This window comes from Lissotriton helveticus, chromosome 5_1, assembly GCF_964261635.1.
Source record: "Lissotriton helveticus chromosome 5_1, aLisHel1.1, whole genome shotgun sequence".
NCBI lineage: Eukaryota > Metazoa > Chordata > Amphibia > Caudata > Salamandridae > Lissotriton > Lissotriton helveticus.
In genome coordinates, this window is record NC_136065.1 from 1,810,823,025 (window position 1) to 1,810,837,116 (window position 14,092).

The 14,092-nt window shown below is 41.4% G+C and overlaps 1 protein-coding gene across 1 annotated transcript in view; it reads right to left on the bottom strand.

The window, feature by feature from the left end:
• The window catches only part of ADAM11 (ADAM metallopeptidase domain 11), a 381,539-nt gene that overhangs the window by 69,548 nt on the left and 297,899 nt on the right, over positions 1-14,092 (bottom strand). Inside the window, exon 21 of the mRNA XM_078645153.1 lies at positions 3,647-3,746. Within this exon, the coding sequence (XP_078501279.1) occupies positions 3,647-3,746 (100 nt within the window). The remainder of the gene's footprint in view (positions 1-3,646; positions 3,747-14,092) is intronic.

A 14,092-nucleotide genomic window follows, 5' to 3' on the forward strand; every position in this document is an offset into this window, starting at 1 on the left:
CCCTGGAGTGCATCCAACTGGGCCTCCGTCTCTGCAGAGGGGTCCAAGAGAACCAGCACACCACTCACTGAAGCTGTGCAGCGAGGTAGTAAAACTCATAATCCAGGAACACTAGGCTGTGTTCAGTTACAACGTGAAAGTGAAGGGCCGCCCTATGCCTATCATATCCCCAAACCAGATCTATACAAATGAAATACAGTTCCATAAAAAGAGCCTTTGTCAACTGCACTGGGAGATTAGCAATATACTACAGTAGATGTGGAATAATTACCATCTTGGCCAACGCTAGTTTACCGATTACTGACAACATGAAATGTTTTCAAGAATTTTACACTACCTCTGGAAGCAGAACGCGCTGCTCTTATGGCAATTTTGTTGATATATATATATATATATATATATTGTATTTATGTAGTCAGCAACGATATCAGATTCCATATGGTATGCTCTGATCCCAGATATTTAAATGTTAGAGGATCCCACTTAATAGCGCTATTGGTTGGTAGCACTGTACTCAAATCAGGTATGTGAATGACGTAAGCCTGTTCACTCTAAGGCAAGACATTGTACTGAATGCCTCTAATTCAGTAACAGTTAGATTAAGATCTTTGTGAACATCTTACAAGAACACTAGTGTATCATCGGTGTAAAAGCCTATGATACGAATTATCTTATTTGGCCTTATGCCTCATCCCCACCCCTTGAGTGTCGGTTCTCTAGCAAGAACTCTTACTGCTAAGGAAAAAATCATTGAAGATTGAGGGCAACTCTGACACACCTGCCAACCGTATATCGCAAAGGCCAGGCCCATCTAGCTCAAAAGAGAAAATAAGTATTGCCAGATGAGCATGTCACACTTGAAGGCAAGTTATAACAGGCACTGGGGTATTTGTGCGCAAAATATACAGATTGACATGCATTAACAAAGTCAATACATCTGCTCTTGGCAAACTGGTGTGGTGGGTTTTTAGTGCAACATACATCACAAAAATAAAAAAGAATTTAAAAAAAAGCTGCAACCTACTAAACATGGCAACCATATGCTTGCAATACAAAGTTCACATTTAACAAACAAATCCAGCACATTTAATTTATATTACCTATGATTCCTAGCCAGTTGAGCTGAGAACAGGTTGAGAAACCCTTATTAGTTTTAACACTCATAATAGGATTCCATAAAAGGTGCCATTGTGTTTGAATTATTGTAGTTTTCAATTATTGTCACAGATGACTAAACAAATGAAAAGCATAAACAATAGAAACAAAAACGAATTATAAAAGTATTGGTACACGGGTCCTGGCACTGACGTGCACTTTTTTTAGGCAGACGTGAATATGTAGAAGCTATCTCTAGACCTGACTTAACATTTGATTAACTAGTGACAGAGGTACCTCCAAGCAAACAACATACTAGATCCCACTCAATACGGTTTCAGGGCAGAACAAAGCACAGAATCGGCCCTGATAAAATCCACGGAGGAAGTAAGAGAAGCTCTGGACCAAGGAGGCAATGCAGCACTAATCATGCTAGACCTCTCTGCGGTCTTCGATACGGTCCACCATGAAGTTCTGATGAGCCGTTTATTAAATTACGAGGTACAAGGCAAAGCCTGGAACCTCCTAAAATCCTTCCTTACAGGAAGGATTCAAACTGTGGACCTAGATAAAGCCCGCTCAAAACCTTTCTCCCTACCGTGTGGAGTACCACAGGGCTCCTCCTTTAGTCCCACACTTTTTAATGTCTATGTGACACCTCTGGCTGCATTGATCAGATCTTTTAGATTCCAGCTGACATCCTACGCAGATGACACGCAAATAGTAATGTCACTACGACCTGGACAAGAGGCTGAGAAGGGGAAAATGTTCCATGGCTGTATGAAAGTGGTCAGGTTGTGGATGACCATGAACTGTTTGAAGCTTAATTCAAGCAAAACAGAGGTTCTCATTTTTAGCAATAATGCCAACTTTTGGATGCCAGATTGGTGGCCAGAAGAATTAGGGAGCCAACTAGGAAAGCGAAAAATCTGGGAGTCATAGTTGACAATAAACTTACATTTGGAGCCCAGTTAAATGCGGTTGTTTCGCCCAGCTACCATCTTCTTAGAATGATAAGGAAAATAATGTCATTCTTAACGGCAGACAGCCACAAGGTAGTGATAACATTGTTAATTCTATAGCGTGTGGACTACTGTAATATTCTATACTTAAACATTCAAAAGAAGCACCTACACAGGCTTTAACTCGCGCAAAACGTGGCGGCCAGACTACTGACTGGGACACCAAAGTATGTCTCGATCAAAAATTAAATAAAACAGCTACATTGGCTTCCTGTTAAACAGCAGATTCAATTCAAATCCCTATGCACGGTCTTCAAGGCTCTCTATTGAGTAGGCTCGGACCACCTGAAACAGCGTTTCAAATAGTACATTCCCAGAAGAGCCCTCCGCTGTGTCGGAGCAAAAGGGGTGGTCGCACCCCCATTCCAAAAAGCCAATTAGGGGGGGGGGGGGGGAGAAGTTTCATTACATGCGCCGCCAGGGCATGGAATGAGCTTCCTTTCCATCTCAGGAACACCACAGAGCTCTTGGCATTTAGGAACGGACTTAAAACCTGGCTTTTCACTTCCTGGGTCATTACACACCTCGTCAACCGGAAGGCAGTAATCAGCCGCAGGACACCCTCGGGTAACCGTTGCGTTTAAGAAATTAAATTAACATAACAAAACATAACAGAGGCCATATCAATGCATTCACAATGCTGTCCATTGGGAAAGAAATAAGACATTTCCAAGGAAGTGTTGTTGGTGAAGAGTTCTGCACGCCATTTTCAGAGGTCCCACCTCAGACTTGAAGAGCCTGAGCACAGCAATGGGAGGGTCTACATCCATTATCAGAGATTTCACAGAATATGAATTTCGGTTCTCATAGTTATAAACGAAGAAGTCCGGGACTGAATTTTCTCATTGACTAACAGGCACTTACAAATAGTGACGGTTTTGTTTTTGAAGTACTGCCACACAGCACTAAAACCACCAATTGTTTTATATATTTAAGCCCCAACATGCACGTCATTTCACTAGCATTCTTTCTGCCATGTCATAATATTTGGAAACTCTAGATCATCTGATATGACAACCACTGGACCCTTTTCTTATTTGTTGGTCACAAAACGTCCCCCAGCCTCCTGAAATGCTGCAGTGGTCTGCAAAACACATAACCATGTACTTGGCTGTTTGAATAACATCTGCTGTAGTATCGACCTACTATGCATGTCAGTGTTATTACACGAATAGTGAACTAGTCTCAATAAGACATATTGCAATCATGTCTGAAGCCTTGAGAGTTCACCCAACTATTCCTAGAGACTATGCACTCAGATGGCACTGTTAAAAGTCCTGTCTGCTTCCCACTTTCTCTATCAACCAATCTGCCTCCACCTACCCATCCTTCTTAATGCACAGAATAATAAGTCCCCTTCTCCTATATAATAATCTCTGTCCAGGGATCTTTAAAAGTTAACCTCAGAGCTTAAAGGGGCTTATCTGAAGCAAGATATGTCTGTGATAATTACAGGAGTTCAAACATCCCACAAGACCCGCCCGTCACATCGCCTTCAGACTTGCTGCATTAAGGTTATGCCCACTTACTGTTTACTGCACTGGAGCCAGACCAGACCTTCTTTCCCACAATTTCCATTTTCTGTTCCTTCAATGTTGAGTTTTTCATAGCAAAATCTGTCAGCTGCATCTGGAAAACATGAACAACGATTATTTTATTTAGCGTTCAGGTTGTGTCTCAACATGAATGTTCCTGCCCATACATCAGTTCAGGCCAAACCATCTGAATCTTGCTGAGATTCCAATACCGTCTGATGGACGGCACAAAGTATTTTTCTCAAGTTCTTGTAACAGAAAGATCTCACTCAATGTTTCTCTGGACACTTTAAATCAGGCACACATGGCCCGTGTAGTGCTCAGCTATTTTTCCTACTTTACACCTTTGATATGTATCCTTAATTTTTCTGAAAAGTACTATGGTTGACAAGCTTCTGTAACTTTTCAAAAGGGTGTTTGTAATACTGAGCTTAGCTCGCGCTTGACTCGCCTTGCAACTTTGACATGGGTTTGGCTCGTGAGCTTGACTCGCGTCTACATCACGAGCCAAAGCCTACAAATAATATTGTTTACTTTCAAAATGTATATACACGAGCCACGGCCCGTGCTTACTATGTAATGATTCAAACTACTCCCCTCGCGCATGGACGCCTGAGTCTTTCCGTTTGCCATTGTAACCACCGGCTTCACGGAGACCAGACGTTCATGACGGGTGGAGTTACCTTCTTGAAGAATAAACTTCACTTACTGGATTACAGCCTCTTCTTCATTTATAACATATTTTGGCGACGATCGGGAAACTCCACCCCACCCACGCTGATATTTTTCCCCGATTCAGCACCTCGTCAATTGGCAAAATTCCATTGGTCGGATGAAGCTACCACTTTCCCAATCAGCGGAGTTGCTTTCCTAAAACGTCTTCTACCAGCAACTCTCATTGGGCGGTTTCAATCTACTTCAAAACGAACAACCTCATTGGTTATTCCTTCGTGAAACATTATTGAGGTATCGTGTGAAGACTGTTGACAAGACACGACGACAAGGTACTGTTTTATTTAAAAATATCCCTCGGATTAAGCAAAACAACAACGATACGCACGTTGTAATTGAAAACATCGCGTGTCACTCCAGCGACACGCACGCTTTCAACACACAACGCTTTTGGTACACAATTACTTTTAAACACTTACGCGTATCATCTTCAACGATACGCACGTTATTGTTAGACCTAAATGTAACCATTGCATGTCGTAGTGAAAATTACACTTAACCATTAAGTGTCTTTTCAGCGTATCACAGCAGCGATACGCACACTTTTAACTTAAAATATTAAACATATTCAAAATGTTATAGAAATAACATATGTACAACGTTATTAATGAGTTGAGAAACTTAAAATCCTTATTTAAATCACATATACTCATTTTAAAGCTGAATAATTTAGTAGTATTAATTGTGATTTTAATATTTAATAACCTTTAACTCCTGTATTGACTTTGAAAATGGCTAATAACCAGTGGCATCATATTACCCAACCCCCACCTTTCCTGGACAAACCAGGCACTCCTAACGTAATTTGGTCTGAATGGTTCGGATTATTTGAGAACCATTTAGTTGCTATTGATGCCGCTGATTATTCTGACAAAAGAAAGTTCGCTATTCTCTTTGGTTGTTTAGGACAAGCTGGCCAACGAATCTTCAAAAGTATCGTTCCCATAGCACCCCCCATTATACAAGATGAGAGTGGGGATAACCCTTGGAACATATACACTGAAGCCATCGCAAGATTAAGAAAACAATTTTGTGATGAACCTAACATTATGCTAGAGAGACACAATTTCTATGCCAGAAAACAAAAAGAAAATGAGAAAGTAGAAGAATACATCGCAGCACTCAGAGTATTAGCGATTACTTGCAATTTCGAACCATCCCCTGATAAATTTATTAGAGACCAGTTCGTATTTAATTGCGCTTCAAGAAAAATTAAGCAGAGAATTCTGGGATGCAAGAACCCATCCCTAACAGAAGTCATAGACCTTGCTCTTAGCATTGAACGTTCTACACTAACCAGCAAAGTTGTAATGGATCAACCAAAACAAGGAATAAATACTATAGACTGTCATGACTCTGATGAAGAAGAAACTCTGTGTGCCATTTCTAATAAAAACAGAGTTCAATACAATAAAAATACCCAAAAGAAAAAAACATTCTTTTGTTACAGGTGCGGATCAAAAGACCATATTGGAAACGCTACAAATTGTCCAGCACTCAAGAAGCGGTGTTCTATTTGTAAAAAAATTGGACACTTTCAAGGGGTTTGCAGATTCGCCAAGAAGCCCCCCAATGTGAATATGGTAGACTTTGATGCATGTTCTGAATCTTTTAAGAACATTGTTGTAACCCTTGATTCTAATGGTGATATTGATTCCATCAAGGGTCCTCTATGCACAGCTATTATTGATAATGTTCACCTTCAAGTCATGGCAGATTCAGGCTCCCCATATACTATCCTTAGAGATTCAACCTTTGATGAAAAATGGGACAAAAGAATTGAATTGATTGAATCTGATGTTAACCCACTTGCATTTGGTGAGAAAAATATCAACATGCTTGGGTATTTCGAAGGATTGGTCCAATGTCTGGGGAGGGAGACCGTCACTAAAATTTATGTAGCAGAAAAAGGTAAAGACATCGTGGGCTGGAAAGATTTAGCCAGGATGGGTCTTTATTTAGTCCCCGGTGATGAGAATCCCATCAAAGTTGGAAAATTACCTACTGTTAAAACTGAATTACCCATTGCTGTAGTTGATAATCATAATACAGAGGTACAAGAAATCATATCAGAATTTAAACCTGTGTTCAAAAAAATGGTAGGAAGTGTCAAAGGATTTGAACACAAGATTAGACTGATACCCGGAGCTCAACCAATAACACACAAAGTTAGAGCTGTTCCACTAAGCGTCAGGTCAGAGTTAAAAAATTTTTTAGATGATTTGTGTCAACAAGGTATCATTTCCCCCATCAATTCCTCACAATGGGTCGCACCAATTGTAGTCGCACGTAAAAAGACAGGTGAAATCAGATTATGTGCGGATTTACGCTCATTAAATAAGAACATTATTATTGACTGTCACCCAATTCCAAGAATCCACGAGCTTCTGGCTAACATAGGCGACGCTAAATGGTTTTCATTGATCGACCTGAGGTCAGCATACCATCAGGTACCTTTAGCGAAGGAGTCCCAAGAACTTACTTCCTTTATTACTCCATTCGGAGCTTTCAAATTCCTTCGCCTCCCTTTTGGTTTAGCGTCTGCTGGAAGCGTTTTCCAGAAACTGATGGATGTATTGTTCCAAGGAATGACGGGTGTACAGGCATACTTAGATAATATCTTGATATTTGCCAAAACGTTAGACGAACATAACATTATACTCAGGAATGTACTTTCAATTTTAATGTCTAAAAATATGACAGTACACTCAAATAAATGCAAATTTGCAGTTAACAAGATTGATTATCTAGGACATACAGTTTCTGACCAAGGTATCACTCCCAAGTTTTCAGTCATTAGAGCCATTGAAGATGCAAAACCCCCTCCTGATAAAGACGCCTTACGTTCCTTCCTTGGACTAGCAGAATATTATGCAAGGTTTGTCCAGTCATACTCACAACTAGTTGAACCTTTAAGGAAACTTTTAAGGAAAGGGTCTAGTTTTGTTTGGACTCAAGAGTTAGACAAAGTTTTTTGTGAGATCAAAAAGTTAATTATTTCTGCAAAAGCCATACATGCCTTTAGGGAGGATGCCATCTCCGTTATCACTGTGGATGCAAGTATTTCAGGCCTAGGGGCAGTACTTACACAGAAGGTTGATGGTCAGGAACAAACTGTGGCATTTGCATCTAGGGCACTTAAAGAATTCGAACAGAGATATAGTACTATCGAGAGGGAAGCCCTGGCTTGCGCATGGGCGGTCCACAAATTTAAAATGTACATTTGGGGTAGGAGATTCGAATTAGTCACGGATCACAAACCATTAATTTACATCTTTAATAAATCCAACTCAACGTCCATGTCAGCACGACTGATGAGAATAGTCTCAAAGTTACAAGAGTTCATGTTACCTCATGATGTGTCCCATGTCGTCCATACTATGTGTCTATTCCCACAAGTTTTAGGAAGTTACGTCCATTGGAAAGATACCCATGCTAACACGTTCCCTTTTCTGTTTTAGATGAAGGACCTGTAAATCACGGCACTGTATTACACTTCTTTGAACTTAGATCACCTAACCTCTGCAGACGTTCTATTACCAGCAGTTGGAGGCGTTCTCCTGTCAGTGCCAAAGCCCAAAGCAACACACAGCAATTCTGTGGCATCTTAAGGCAAGCTTCACATCAAATATGTGCAGAGCCTGCTTTCCAGAGATTAACTACACGTCGTTGTAGTTAATACCACATTGAGCTCCCAGGCTTGGGGACCTTGGCACATATGGGTGGAGGGGTACAGCGGTGTCCTGATGGTCAGAGTATCTATGGTGTCACATAACATCACAGCAGAAACAGGAGAAACAAGACACTGAAGAAAGAACAGCAGAATAAAACTGTGCTGCATGGACCTAACCAGTGCCAAGAGAACAGGGAGCCCAGAGATTAACAGCCAGATTCATCAAGCCGAAATCGGCTCGCAAAGGGCCAGATTCTGAGAGTCTGGCCCTTTGCGAGCGCTATTTTTGCATTTGGGATTCATCAACCCAAATTCAAAAATCGCAATTTTAGAAATCGCTAAATTGCGAATAATTGCATTAAGGAATCTCAATTTGAGATTCCTTCCTTAAATGCAATTCATGAACCACTTTAAAAATGCGAATTCACAATCTGGTGCCGCTATTTCCCGCGAAGTCTAACTACGTGGTAAATAGCGAAAACTTAGAAAAATGCACTTCAGTGCATTTTTCTAAGTTCTATGTTACACACACACATGTCCTTTGGACATGTGTGTGCGCAACACCAGTGTACCTTACCATTTCAGGAGTGCTACAAGATGTCCTTTGGACACCCTGGCACCCTTGAAATCGCTTCCTTATTTGCGATTCGCTAATTGCTAATCGCAAATAAGGAATGATTCCCCATTGGCCCATAGGAATGAATGGGAAAGCCATTCCTTATTTGGAATTAGCAATTACCGAATCAAAAATAAGGAAGCAGTAGAAATCGCAAAAAATATTGCGATTTCTACATGCATCCCGTTTTGCGAGTCTTTAATAGCGATTCCTTAAAAATCGCTATTAAGGACTCGCAAAACGGGACTTTGATGAATCTGGGGGTAAGTGTGTGAAGCTTCATTGAACTTTTTTCGGCTGACCGTGGACCAGAACCGGCTTAGACATTATGGCTGCTGTCAAACCAGCAGTTGCAAAGCCATAAGAACAGCGCAGTGACATGGTGCAGAAAAGAGGCGCATTAGCAGCACTGAGTGAGAGAACAGCCGCTCGCAGTTGATTTTGAAGTGATTGCGTGTCTCTCTGTCCACATCGGACTATTTCTGTGCTCTTTCCCGCTTTGTTCTGCCCGGAGGCTTTGGCGCTGCAAAGGACCCTGATTGCAAGGATTCACTGCGGGTGCCCGGGACTGCGAGGACCAGCATCCTTTGCTTCATTCACAGTTGGTGCCTCTTCCCGGGCGAACCCCGCCTTCCTCCACCAGGTTAATACTGCTCGCGGCCCCCGCTTCGCGGGAGCCGCTCGCAGTTGATTGTGAAGTGACTGCGTGTGTCTCTGTCCACATCGGACTATTTCTGTGCTCTTTCCCGCTTTGTTCTGCCCGGAGGCTTTGCGCTGCAAAGGACCCTGATTGCAAGGACTCACTGCGGGTGCCCGGGACTGCGAGGACCAGCTCCTTTGCTTCATTCACAGTGCCTCTTCCCGGGCGAGCCCCGCCTTCTTTTATACTTAATTCTTGTTTCTTCCGCGCATCGGGGGACCTAGCCCGGGCAAAGGGCGGGCCCTCTGAGGCCCTCCGAGGCCGGAGAAGACTGGGCTGGGGCCAACCCCTTTAGTGCCATTTGAAGTTTACCATTTTTATCTTGACTGTAATTATCTTATGTTTCCGGCGCATTTAAGGTAAATATTGCTTTGGGGCTTTGGGGCTAACTGTGTTTGTTCGTGACTACTATAACTCTTTTTCTGTGTGCATAAGTTAGGGAAGATCTAATGGGAGTAAAAGCTGTTCTTATTTCTTTTGAACTACATTGGTTTCCGCAGCTTTGTATTGATTAACTGATACTTGTAATGACTGCTAAAAAATTAAGGTCTGGGCGACTATTGGTGGGCAGGACCTGCTCCAAGACTAAATTAAATCCCCTACGAAATAAGGATGTTCCTGTTACGTTGTTAAAAGGAAAATGTCAATTATATAGTTTATGGGAAAGGGGAAAGGACAAGGTCCCCACAGAGGAGTCCAAGTCAGAAGATAATAACGAAAGAGGAGAAGAAGAGGGCCAAACTACTGTGAGGGGGCACAGCAATCATGTTGTTCCAATTGAGTTGGCAAATAAGGTCGAGGTTGCTGATCTTCTCACTGTTGAGGTGGGTGGGCCCTTAGACCCTCTGAAATCCCCGGTACTTTCAACGCAGATTCACGGGGACCAAAATAAAAATAAAAATAGTACTTTGACCCTCCATGGACCATCTGGCTCTATTTCTAAAACAGTGGAGGTGACAGTGCACAGTCCCTTACTTTCCCCCGGAGAATTATTATTAAAAGAATTCCTTGGTCCGTCCCAGTCTGCGGAAGTTCGAAGTAATGATTTTACTCTTCCAGATCTAGATATAGAGCCCTGCAAGAGATATATCACTTACGATTCTAGTAAGATCACAGACCTAGCAAACACTCCAGCAGTAATAGCCCCTACTGGGCTTCAATTATATAGTAGCACTCCCTCTAATAAATCCCAATTTTTTATATCACAGTCAAACATTTCTACGAGCCCTGACTTTAACATCACAGACATCCATCTTAACCAACCCACCAGGCACGATAAACCAGTCTCCGATCTTTGTCAGCATTAGAACATCTGCTTTCTTCTATTTTATTGTTACTGGAAAAATTTGTTGGTGGCTCAGATTGTGTGCTGGAAACTGTAACCCAAATACTTAAGGTATTACTAAACAGTAAACAGGGGAAGGAATCTAGCTTAAAATATGAGTCTACTCTAGTAGGGCCGAAAGTGATGAAAGATAAGATGGCAGAGATTAAGCTTGAGAATGCCCCCCAAGACTCAGTCCTAATTGGACATGATGAGAACCACCAACCTACTGATAGAAAGAAATCAGTAGTAATGTTGGGGAATACCCTCGTAACCCCATCAAAAACCCCTATAGCTAACTGCGTTATTGAGCTTGATCAAGAAATAGAAATCTTGACTGACTCTGAAAAAAGGACAGATAAGGAGCTATTCCCTATTTTTAAACCCCAGATAATTGAAGGGAAAGAGGGTGTTCTGGACCTATCATATGAGGGGAAAAAGGAAAAAACAGGGAAATGTAAAAAGAACAGAGGAAAAAAGAAAAAAGAGGAAACCAACTCGAAGATTTGCAAAAAAGAGGCAGAGGAAAATTAATTTTGAAGAATATTTAGACACCCCCATTGGAAAAGACCTCTCTCAAGGATCTATGCTTAATGCCTCCCAAGATGTGATCCGGCAAGTTAAATTAGACCAAGAGATCCTGAATCCTATAGATCAGGCGGCTGATCTATTATCGATTCATAATGATTCTCCCCTTAATCCTATACCCCCCATATCAGTTGGGGGTTCTCCAACACTATTCCATCTGTGGAGCAGATAAATCCTGCTAGTCTCGTTTTAACAGCCCTCAATCCCCTAGCTAAGTTGTTCCCTGACACGACTGGAAGAGAAAAGGCTCCTAAAAGGTCAAATGATGTTCCTGAAAAGGAAAGTATAGATACTCTCCATTTAGATTTTTTCCCTCTGTTTGACACGGATCTTATACTAAATAGATCTTCGCTCCTCAAATGTTTTTGGGAGATCGAAAGTCTGAAACTTATTCAAACTAATGACATAGATGTAGTTACCATTTTGAAAACAGAGGTTGGGAACCTAACGAGGGTAAGGTTTTATTCTAAACTTATTGTAAATCATATCCTTCAATGGTCAGAAGGGTTACAAAGTAGGGGGATTGATGTTATCCCATTTCTAGAGAAATTCCGAAATGGAAGACTTGTTAATAAGCCTCTGCTACTTCAGACAGTCTTGGGTCGCACAGATTGTCCTGCTGAAATTGAAGACCTAAAAATCTGTATTTCAAAACACGTACGTCATGTGACATACATAAATCCCCTCTCCTTCCCTCCTCAACGAAATGCTGCAGAAGAGAGTCTTCAATGGAATTGGTTGCCCGGCGTCTTGTTGAGCAAATCTAATAATAATCCCAAACCCTATTCCCATTTTTAGCAACGATTTAAAAATAATATCGTGGAATGTCGCCGGAATAAAGAATAGCCCTGAAAAATTACAATTCTTACACACATTAGAAGCTAACGTGATTTGTCTCCAAGAGACTTGGTGTGTGGAGAAATTATTTGCGGGAAAGGATTATTTTTCATTAGATGGCAGAGCCACTCCCGCTAGGAGAGGCCATGCAAGGGGCGGAGTGGCCTGTTTGCTGTCTAATAAGATAAAATGGAATTTTGCTCACTATATAGATCCTAGCAATATTTTCCAGGCAGTAACATTGTTCAATCTTGACAATGCTGAAACCTGTAAACCAATTATCTTGATAAATGCTTATATTCCCCCAGATGCTTGTCATAATGTACTTTTAAAGAAGGTCTTTTCCTATATAAAGAAAATTTCCGATATAGAACCTTCCCCCCATATAATTTTGTTAGAGGACTTTAATTGTAAAATCTCTAACTTCATCCTAGAGTTGTTTAGAAATAAGCACAAAGAGGAATCCTTGCAGATTCCTCAAGCCCTTTTTCCAGGCAATATTAAGACAAACAAGAGAGGGAAATCGCTTCTTGAGGAATTGACAGAAGTTGATGTTATCATAGTAAATGGAAGGCTTTCCTCAGATACACCGGCGAATTCCACCCATAAATCAAACAATAGTGAATCCATTCTAGATTATGTGATGGTGGGAAGTACCTCTTTCTCTCTCTTGAAAGATCTTACGATCTCCAATACATTATATAGCGGTCATAAAGTATTAACTATCACTGTAAATTTAAATCCGCTTAAGACGGATCCATGGTCATTAAACAGTGAATTGGTCAGCTTTGGAGAGAGATCAGGGAGATGCCATTGGGCTATTAGGGCAATCAGGGGCTTGGAGAGTATTCTAGAGGCTGCTGTGAATAATTTGGCTAACTGGAAAGGATCTGAAATAATATTTTTCGCTGATTTTATGAACGTGGTGATTTCCATTGCAAAAAAATCGAATCAAAAAGGAAATACCAAAGTAATTCCCATTTCCCTTGGTTTACTCAATATTGAAATAAACAAATTAGTATGGGCACAGTATTTGATGTATTCACCCGAAAGATACCATAGAACAGTTTTATTAAGAAGAAGGAGGAGTAGGGTGAAGGGTAAATTGAAAAAAGAGAGGGAAGATTCCTTATGGATCAAAACTGCGTGAAGCTGCATTTAAAGGTCAAGTAAGAACATTTTGGTCGCTCATTGGGGAGGGATGTGGAGTAAGATCTAGACCACTTCCAGTACCCATTGAAGAGTAAATATGGGTTGGTTACATCGAGAACCTGTATGCAAGTAACGGAAAGGTGGTTGGCTGTAGCAGAACAAATGAGGATAGTTCTCCATACGGTCCGCCTTCTGAAAAGGACATCGAATTGGCTATTAAGGGTTTGCGTTCCTCTGGGGCTATGGGTCCGGATGAGCTTCCCATCTCGGTCCTAAAACAAAATAGCGATATGTGGAGGAAAATTCTTTTTCCGGTGTTTAGTTTTTGTTTTTCACGTAAAACCGTTCTCCCTTCTTGGAAGGGGAGCATATTAGTCCCCCTTTTCAAGAAGGGAGACCGTGACGCTCCACATAACTACCGACAAATTGCCCTTTTGGACGCTATAGGCAAAGTCTTCGCAAAATGCCTTCTGAAGCTACTTAATGATTGGGTAGTTAAGGGTGAAATTTTACCCCTCGAGCAGACTGGGTTCAGGAAAAGGCATGGAACCATGGATAATCTAACGGCATTGCAAGTTATATCTGAAAAATACATCAAGGTCCGAGGAGGGAGAGTCTATGCAGCCTTCATAGACTTCTCCACAGCATTTGATAAAGTAGATCGTCCTTTGCTGTGGAGGAAATTATCGGACCTTGGCATGCCGACCATGCTTCTGGAGCTAGTCCGGGCTCTCCACTCTGATACCTGGTGCAGAGTCTTGTTGGGAGGGGAAAGAGGTCTTTCTCAATCTATTTCCTCAGCTAATGGTTTAAAACAA